The 9,251-nt window shown below is 47.6% G+C and overlaps 1 protein-coding gene across 2 annotated transcripts in view; it reads left to right on the top strand.

Moving 5' to 3' along the window:
- The first annotated feature begins 27 nt into the window (after positions 1 to 27).
- Positions 28 to 9,251, top strand: part of MTOR (mechanistic target of rapamycin kinase) — a 62,092-nt gene continuing 52,868 nt past the window's right edge. The window contains exons 1-13 of one of the 2 annotated variants that reach the window (XM_027658043.1): positions 28 to 67; positions 1,106 to 1,268; positions 1,646 to 1,754; positions 3,006 to 3,238; positions 3,586 to 3,786; positions 4,498 to 4,632; positions 5,080 to 5,355; positions 5,669 to 5,777; positions 6,597 to 6,783; positions 6,960 to 7,088; positions 7,705 to 7,949; positions 8,125 to 8,340; positions 8,994 to 9,199. In XM_027658043.1, the coding sequence (XP_027513844.1) occupies positions 1,149 to 1,268; positions 1,646 to 1,754; positions 3,006 to 3,238; positions 3,586 to 3,786; positions 4,498 to 4,632; positions 5,080 to 5,355; positions 5,669 to 5,777; positions 6,597 to 6,783; positions 6,960 to 7,088; positions 7,705 to 7,949; positions 8,125 to 8,340; positions 8,994 to 9,199 (2,166 nt within the window). In that variant the 5' untranslated portion in view covers positions 28 to 67; positions 1,106 to 1,148. Of the gene's footprint in view, positions 68 to 1,105; positions 1,269 to 1,645; positions 1,755 to 3,005; positions 3,239 to 3,585; positions 3,787 to 4,497; positions 4,633 to 5,079; positions 5,356 to 5,668; positions 5,778 to 6,596; positions 6,784 to 6,959; positions 7,089 to 7,704; positions 7,950 to 8,124; positions 8,341 to 8,993; positions 9,200 to 9,251 lie in introns of those variants that run through there. The other variant, XM_027658044.1, reaches the window with a different exon arrangement.

The raw sequence follows: 9,251 nt of genomic DNA, 5'->3' as shown, positions 1-9,251 counted from the left end.
CGGGCGCGGCGGCGGGGCGGGCGCGGGGCCCGGAGCGGGGGAGCCGGCGGGGCCGGGGCGGCGGCGGGTGAGTGAGAGAGTGACTGGGAGTGCGCGGCGGTGCCTCCCTCCCCTCGGCATCGCCTCCCCTTCCCCTCGCCTCCCGCTACCTACCCGCAGCGCCCCACCCGAGCCCCCGGCGCCGCGGCGGGGCCCAGGCTCAGCCTTCCCTCAGCGCCGGCCTGCGGAGCCCCCCGGGCGCGGGCCTGGCGGGTCCTGCTGCCAGCGCGGCCGTGAGGGAGCCCCGGGCAGAGACACCGGGCAGCGGCGACGGGCAGCACCCACCAGCTTCTCCCTCGCCCGGGGGATCCTCTCCCGGCTTCCACCCCACACTGCGATCCCTGTGGACCTCTGGGGAATGTTTAGGGAGAAGCAGTGGAAGTTTTGGTGTCAGCGCTGGGTTTGGGCTTATGTAATATGAAAATAGCGGGGCGGGGGGTGGTGTCAAGCCTCTGAAATGCTCTTGGTGTAAAGAAAGGCCCCTGAGAAAGTTTGGTTGTGTGTTGTGGTAGGAGAGCCCCGACTGCAGTGGTTGGTGTTGCTATAAGTGGACTTGCCATCTGTAAATATCTGCTGGAGGATGTAATGCTTGCCAGGCCCTGAGTGCTCAGTCTTCCTTGTGTTGGCATAACACTGGGATTTCCGTGGACAAACTTGGATGGAAGTGTTCAAGGAGCAGTCAGATAGGATAGTGGTCTAATCCTGGGAATGATTGTGCCTACTTGTGGGCTAATTGCAAACCCCAGTCTGACTCTGCTCTCTTTCAGCTGTTGCATGACCATTGATTTAGAATTAGATCACCATGGGGCACCTGACCTGCTGCAGTGTATTTTGGTGTTTGAGGAACTGGAGAGCAAATAGGCTGGGGGTCAGGATACGTGGTGATACAGTTTTATCACAGGCCTGAGGAATATACTCATTTCCTGTAATTTTATGCTTTGCTGGCACAGCATCCCTGCATGCCATAGGATGTGTGCTTTGAAAACAGGCAGCAGGAGCAGCCTCAAGGAAGAAGCTCAGGTTTTTCGATTCAAGCAGTAAAAAAACCCCGTGTCTCTCTCTGAAGAACTTGCAGGACTGGATGCCCCCGGGCCCCACCTGCCACCACCATGTCGGGCACCGTGTCCATCCTCCAGCAATTCGCCAATGGTTTGAAGAGTCGCAGCGAGGAGACGAGGGCCAAGGCTGCCAAGGACCTGCAGCACTATGTCACCATGGAGCTGCGGGAGGTGAGTGCTGCACATGGCATCATTCCTCCCTGTGTGTCCTCTGAGGGCTGGGTGCTCTGGCAAGGGAGATTTTTGGAACATGGAGCCTGGTCTCAGGGAGGAGACGGGGCATAGCAGGGAGCTTATCTTTGCCCTAGCGTGTAGAAGTGGTGAGTTGGTGGCACAAAAGGGTGGTCAAACACCACAGAATATCCAGAATAAGTAAACTTACTGTGTCCAGGGCACAAAAAAGAGATGCTGTTTTTAGTTTGTAATGGGTGGTTGATTTAATTTCTTTTTGTTTAAGTGATTTAAGAAGTATTGTCTTTATGGAGGTTTTGGGGGCAGGAAGGAGAGAGAGGATACTGAAAGCTGATTTGAACTTTTTGCTTTTACAGATGAGTCAGGAAGAATCTACCAGGTTCTACGATCAGCTGAACCATCACATATTTGAACTGGTCTCTAGCTCTGATGCAAATGAAAGGAAGGGTGGCATTCTGGCTATAGGTGAGTGAAAGGGCTTAATGCCTCTGGTGAGATTTCTCTTCATGCATCTGTCTTCAGAGACAGATTTTCAAAAGGAGTGAGCTTTTATACTCAGGGCCTGATGTCTGACTGCTCAGTAGGCTCATTGCTGGGCTCTCAGAATCTGTCAGAAGTGTCAGCATGGGAGCTGGTGAGTGCTGAGAGTGGCTGAAAACCTGATGCTTAATAGGCCCTGAGCTTCTCTGGGAGTGGAGCATCAAATGTGAGTGCTGAGCATGTGAAAATTCTGTTCTGGAGCTCAGCTGCAAACGCTTTGTTCTGCCCATTTATATGTATCAGGGTGTGCTGCCTTTCTCAACTCTATTCTGTTTGGGGAGGCTGATTCTTGTTATTTAAATTTACCTGTCTCCGTAACAGCAGCTTCCATCCCTGGGAAGGGCTCACCAAGCTGCTCTGGTTCTGATCAGCTGCTCCATCAGTGGCTCTGGTTGTGTGTTTGCTGTGAGGTGGCAGAGCTGCATCTCTTGGGGAAGTCAGCTTGCATAAATACTTTGCCTTCCAAGCAAGTGGCCTGTGTTGTAGCAGTTACTTCTTTAATAACCACAGGAGGTGTTTATGGTTTAGGCTCACAGAGCTAATCATCCAATCCCAACATGTTTGAAGGCAGTGAAAGTCCCTTAACTAAAGAGATACCTGTTGACTTTACCTGGTCTTGAGGTGATGGTATCACTTCAAAATTGTTTCTGTGAATTTAGTGCTGTTGAAAGGTGCTGGCTTGACACTTCTGGACACTGATGGCTTCTTTGTCTACAGAGCAGGTACAACCCAGGCACTGGCAGTGAAAGCTTCTGCCTCACTGCTGCCTGATGAAGTGCTTCCATCCTGGCCAGGACAGACCATCTCTAGGGCTAAAGGGAGAGCATTTCCTTGGTCCATTCAGTCTTTGACTTCTCTCCTGAGGCAGACCAGTCATAATAGTTGCATGTGGATGGATGCCTTTCTGTTGAGAATGGGTCTGTGATCTCAGGGTGGATATTTTTTTTCTCTTTTAAAACTAAAAATGTGGAAAATCTATGAAGCTCACTCAACAAGTTCCAGCTCAAAAGAATGGTGGCCCTTTCCTATTGCTTGAATATTTTTTTTTCCCTCTGAGGTGTTAATGGGAATCTTTAGGGAATGGATAGGGAACACTAACTCTCATCCAGGGATTACCTGCTGTCTGCCTCACTCAGTGTTAAGGAGAACCTACAGCATTGCTCCCTCTCTCTGCAGCGAGCCTCATTGGTGTGGAGGGAGGTAATGCCACCCGAATTGGCAGGTTTGCCAACTACCTGAGGAACCTATTGCCATCCAACGACCCCGTGGTAATGGAAATGGCCTCCAAGGCCATCGGGCGGCTGGCGATGGCTGGAGACACCTTCACAGCTGAGTACGTGGAGTTTGAGGTGAAAAGGGCTCTGGAATGGCTGGGAGCTGACAGGAACGAGGGGCGAAGACATGCAGCTGTAAGTGATCTTTTTGTTGTCCTCGCCTGTTTTGGAATGGGATGGTTGGGATTAGAGAACAGTGGTGGGAGATGTGCACACAGAATGCTGCAGAAAAGCTCTGGGAATGTCTGAGGATCTGTGGTGCTCTCATGGCAGATAGTGCTGCCTCGTTGCTTTTACCTTAGCCCAGTGACTAAAGAAGGCTGAGACACCGATGTGTAGGAGCTGTAAAAGTGTGGAGCTGGAAACAGTCAAACTCACAGATATTGACAGTCTAAATAAATGATACTACGCTCTCCAAGTTACGGGGTTTGTCTCTGGGTGCTCATCCTCCAGATTGTTCCTGTTTCCCTCCCCACCTCCAGGTTCTTGTCCTGCGGGAGCTGGCAATCAGCGTGCCCACCTTCTTCTTCCAGCAAGTGCAGCCGTTCTTTGACAACATATTTGTGGCTGTGTGGGATCCCAAACAGGCCATCCGAGAGGGAGCTGTGTCTGCCTTAAGAGCCTGCCTTATCCTCACCACGCAGCGGGAGCCGAAAGAGATGCAGAAGCCCCAGTGGTACAGGGTAAGAAAATGGCTTTGTTTTGAAGCAGCCCCTCGTAGTGCAAGGCAGATGGTCAAGGGCCAGTTTTCAGAAGAGCTGTCTAAGCTAAGAACCTGTGTCAGCTCTGTCAGGAGAAAACTGCCTCCCCTTGAAAGGGTTGAAAATATGATGGGTTCCAAAATGAGTAATTGCTTTAATGCACTCTAAAAGTAAGAAAGAGGCTTAACTCCTTCAAGAATCTATTGCTTTGTCTGTGGCTCATTTTCAGCTGTTAAACCTGACCTAGTTTTAGAGCCATGCAGTCATCTATCTATTGTCATCTCTTACTAGCAGGTGGTTTTATTGGTGCAAATAAAACCTAAATGAGAAACGTGAGAATTCTTTGGTCTGAACCTTCGCTTTGCTGCCATTGTCGAGCTTCACGATATCAAATAAGTTTTGGGCCTTGCAGTCAAATGCTGTGAACTTGGATTCCTTATAATCAAATAAGTGCTGATGGAGTTTATACCATGCTGTTTGATTAGTGCTTTGAAAATGCTTTACAGCACAGTCTACAACTTTGGGGGTGAATCTGAATTTTGTTCTGTTGTAGTTCTGTTATTACTCAGTTGAGGTTTGTGGCTACTCTTGGAAAATTCAGGGCATCAGTAACTCTTGACTGGCAGTGCTACTTTGTTTCCACAGACTCTGTTTCTGCATTATCACTGAGATTTTTTTTCTTTCCCCCCCAAGCATACATACGAGGAGGCTGAGAAGGGCTTTGATGAGACTTTGGCCAAAGAGAAAGGAATGAATCGTGATGACAGAATCCATGGTGCCTTATTGATCCTCAATGAGCTAGTGAGAATCAGCAGTATGGAGGGAGAGGTGAGCAAAGGAACAAGTTGGGGATCATAGGGATTGATTGATTGGCAGTGTGTAGCAACTCTCCAGTCTGTGGAAATATCCCACTGTGTTTGCAGTGGGGTTGTTGGGCAGAAAAGTCATCTGAACGTGGAGTCAGAACATTGATTATTACAAATTGAAGTGTGTCAGAGAAATGACAGGGACGAGTTTGGGCTGAGGTTGTGTTAAGCTCTGATGGAAAGGCTGTTAACTGGATTAATTACAATGAAAAGGAATTTTCTGTGGAATGAGGACTCTCTTGCATGTTAGATACCCAAATATTTTTAGTGGGTTTTGCTCAGTTGATGTTTTACAGCCACTTGCATATCAATTACACAGGATGCTGCTCAGGAGATTTGCGTAGCACTCTGCTGGGAGTATCTTATTCAGCTACTTTTTATTTTTTTAATGCTCTTCTGCTTTGTCCAGCGCCTTAGAGAGGAGATGGAAGAGATCACTCAGCAGCAGCTTGTGCATGACAAGTACTGCAAAGACCTGATGGGCTTCAGTACCAAACCTCGGCACATCACTCCCTTCACGAGCTTCCAGTCTCTTCAGCCCTCCCAGTCCAATGCTTTGGCTGGTCTCCTGGGGTACAGTGCTCACCAGGGAATCATGGGGTTTGCAACCTCTCCTGTCCCAGCAAAGTCTACTTTGGTAGAAAGTCGATGCTGCAGGGATCTGATGGAAGAGAAGTTTGATCAAGTAAGTGTTCATTCTTCAACTTGTCTACCAATGTTCACAACATCTGTTCTGGCAGAGCAGTTGTCCTCTGTGTCCTTACTTAGCAGGCAATACTGCTTAGTGCTGAACTGAACCTTCAAAATTCAATAATTATATGTATCCTGGCTTTGTCATTGTCTTGGAGCAAGTGATTTACTTCCTTTGGAAACAGCCTTAATTATCCATCTTTCTGATGGACTCTGAAGCCAAATGCCAGTAGAATGCCTAAAAGCACCCAGGTAATAAACATTTGTGCCAATGGCCATCCTTCTAAGCCCGGACTATCTCCTTTCAGGTCTGCCAGTGGGTTCTCAAGTGCAGAACCAGCAAAAATTCTTTGATCCAGATGACAGTTCTCAATCTCCTCCCGCGGTTGGCAGCTTTCCGTCCTTCGGCGTTCACAGGTGACAAGACAGATGGTTGGATGTTAGAATGTTGCTGAGATTGGGCTGGAAAGTGTCCAGCTCTCTTTGGTCCAGATGAGCTTGTGCAGGCAATGCAGCAGACCAAATGTGGTGCTTGTGAGATGAGCACATTGCTCTGTGGGAGGACAGTCTTTTTTTTCTGAATAAGTGTGACTTGATAGCTGATGCCAAAATGTTGCTCTGATGAAGAAAATAGATTGAAACTATTGTCTGAATGCTGTGATCAATACCAAAACACATAGAACCTCCTTTTTTTTTTTTTTTTACCCTCAGTATGTCAGACTTAGAGTAGAATTCTGCTCTCTTGCTCCCCCTCAGTGTATCCCGAATATCATCAGAGTTCTCCTCCTTTTTCTCTGTTGCATGTGCTAGGAAATAACAAGCAAAAATGGGAAATACCTGCCACCTTTAAAGCAGTTCAGTTGATTTATCAAGCAAGTTTAGGAGAGTATCAGAGTTGGAAACAAGCTGCTCTTAGTGGGTTGGAACAACTTTTCTGTTGTTTTTCTGAATTTCCAATCCATCACTATAAAATCAAAATGCTTGGATTTTATTTGTGTTTAAAACCTGGTACAAATGGGGCTTTTTAGTAGCTCTTTTATTTTGGTGATTTTTCTTTTTAAAAACAAATCCTCCTGTGGTTATAATTTTTATTATATGGTGACATATGTTTGCCACTGATCATGTCAGCAAATTTATGTCTGTTCCCTAGTTTTACACTTGTAACGGTTGCAAATATGGTACAACTGTATAAACATAAATGAATTCTAATATGTGTATTGTTTCTCTTGTGGGCAGCTGATCAGTATCTTCCAGACACCATGAATCATGTGCTCAGCTGTGTGAAGAAGGAGAAGGAGAGAACAGCAGCCTTCCAGGCCTTGGGTTTGCTCTCTGTGGCTGTGAGGTCCGAGTTTCAAGCTTACCTGCCAAAAGTCCTTGAAATCATAAAAGCAGCTCTTCCCCCAAAGGATTTTGCCCACAAGTAAGTATGTGAAAGTCGGAGAAGGAAATTGAAACACCTGTTCTTTGAATAGTTTTTGTGATGTGGGATTAAATTATTGTATTAAAATCAGAAGTTATTTCTGTAAGGCTGATAACGCAGAATAGGATGAGGAAAGATGTTTGAAAAATATGAACTTTCATGTGATCCCTTTCCAGGAGGCAGAAATCTGTGCAGGTTGATGCCACAGTCTTCACCTGCATCAGTATGTTGGCACGAGCCATGGGACCCAGTATCCAGCAGGACATCAAAGAGCTTTTGGAACCTATGCTGGCTGTGGGCCTGAGGTAAGTACAAGGCACAGGAACGTATTTTCCTGCTAGCCACAGGATGGCATTGTTGGCCCTGCAGAATGAGACCTTGAGAGTCTTCAGATTGAGAAGGAAGATTGTTGCTTTTAAAGTGATCTTTCAGCAGATCAGTGTAGCTGTTTCAGAAGAATAACATGTTTGAAGTGTTAGTGTGTCTGTTGGGTTACTTCAGAGCATGGGTATCTTTCACCTTTGGAGCTGACAGTTCCTCTCTGAAGAATTAATGAAGCTTTAGTATGGGGGGGTGTGGGAAAATATCCAGGTAGCACGGAGCTGTTTAAATTATAACAATGTTGCCACCTGGAAGTGAGTTGAGTTGCTTTTTTATTTAAAAAGTGTAACGAAGCACTTAGATTTGTAACTGTTGTAGCAGTGTGTGCTGAGGTCCTGGCAGTTTGCTCACCACGTTGGTACAGGAAGGTCATGATGTGCCTGAGTTCACACAAGGCCCCTGTGCTCTGCTGGCAGGTCTTGCTGTCATGTGTGAATGTCCACTATTATCTTCTGGGCAAAGACATAACTAAACAAAAAGGGGAAATATGCCCCTCATTGCTCCTGCCCTAACGACTCTCTGCCTGATTCTTGCCCTCAGCCCTGCTCTGACAGCTGTGCTGTACGACTTGAGCCGTCAGATCCCCCAGCTGAAGAAGGATATCCAGGATGGGCTGCTGAAAATGCTCTCTCTTGTTCTGATGCACAAGCCCCTGCGACATCCAGGCATGCCAAAGGGCCTTGCCCACCAGCTTGCTTCCCCCAGCCTCACTAACATCCCAGAGGCCAGTGATGTGGGGAGCATCACCCTTGCCCTTCGCACACTCGGCAGCTTTGAGTTTGAAGGTGAGATGAAACAAGGGAGTGGGGGCCGAGGGGTATGGGATGTGACACTAGAGCAGTGGGATTGAGTACAAGCAGCAGGAAGACTCTGAGAGCACATTCTTTAAGCTCTTGTTCTGTGGTAAAAGTGGTAATGGAGGTGTAAGCCTGTGTTTAACTCCCATCTTCCTCTCTGCAGGCCACTCTCTGACGCAGTTTGTCCGGCACTGCGCAGACCACTTCCTGAACAGCGAGCACAAGGAGATCCGCATGGAAGCCGCCCGCACCTGCTCTCGCCTGCTCACCCCCTCCATCCACCTCATCAGTGGCCATGCCCATGTGGTCAGTCAGACAGCAGTGCAGGTCGTGGCCGACGTCCTCAGCAAACTGCTCGTGGTTGGAATAACCGACCCAGGTTGGTGTGGGCTTCGGAGAGAAGGGTTCTCCTACCACGTGATAATTTTGCTATCATGATGATATTAAGGTTGTTATGGAATCTGAACATATTTGCCACTCAGTTAAGCTGTCATTCTTTATAAATTAGAAAGAAGTCTCCTAATTTCTCTTCCCAGATCTTGATTTTTGAAGTATGAATAGAACAATAGTGCAAAATGCTCCAACTGTGCCCTTGGTAATCCTTTGAACTAGGCAGAGCCCTGAGACTTCTTTTGCTGTTGTTCTGGGTCATGACCTCCAACTTTATGGGTTGTTCTGGGTCATGACCTCCAATCCCTCCCTTGAGAGGGATTGGCCCCTTCTGTTGAATCTTCCTACTTGATTTTTTTTGTTCTGTCAGTGGAACTCATCTCAGGTTACCATGTTGCATCTGGAAGTACCACTTGCAGGTGCAAGAGATTGGCACTTCACAGACCTGGTTATTGGGGCAGCACTGAGCAGCAGAGTTTGCTGACCTGACCCATCATGGGTAAAACACTGAAGTCTCACTCTGGGGAAGCTCTTGGCATTTCCCTGAGATTGTAAAGTTTCTTTGAGGATGGTTTGTGAACAAGGCAATAAGATGAACAGGAGTTTACTCGCATTTAAAGAGAAACAAATGTGTTCTTGCAGACCCCGACATCCGTTTCTGTGTGTTGGCTTCCCTGGATGAGCGGTTTGATGCTCACCTTGCCCAGGCAGAGAACTTGCAAGCTCTCTTTGTGGCCCTGAATGACCAAGTGTTTGAAATCCGAGAGCTGGCCATCTGCACCGTGGGGCGCCTGAGCAGCATGAACCCTGCCTTTGTCATGCCTTTCCTGAGGAAGATGCTGATCCAGGTAAGGAACAGGGATGTCTGATGCTGATCCAGGTAAGGAACAGGGATGTCTG

Source organism: Corapipo altera, unplaced genomic scaffold (genome assembly GCF_003945725.1).
Source record: "Corapipo altera isolate COAL_440 unplaced genomic scaffold, ASM394572v1 301, whole genome shotgun sequence".
Classification (NCBI taxonomy): domain Eukaryota; kingdom Metazoa; phylum Chordata; class Aves; order Passeriformes; family Pipridae; genus Corapipo; species Corapipo altera.
This window is presented reverse-complemented; position numbering and strand designations above follow the sequence as displayed.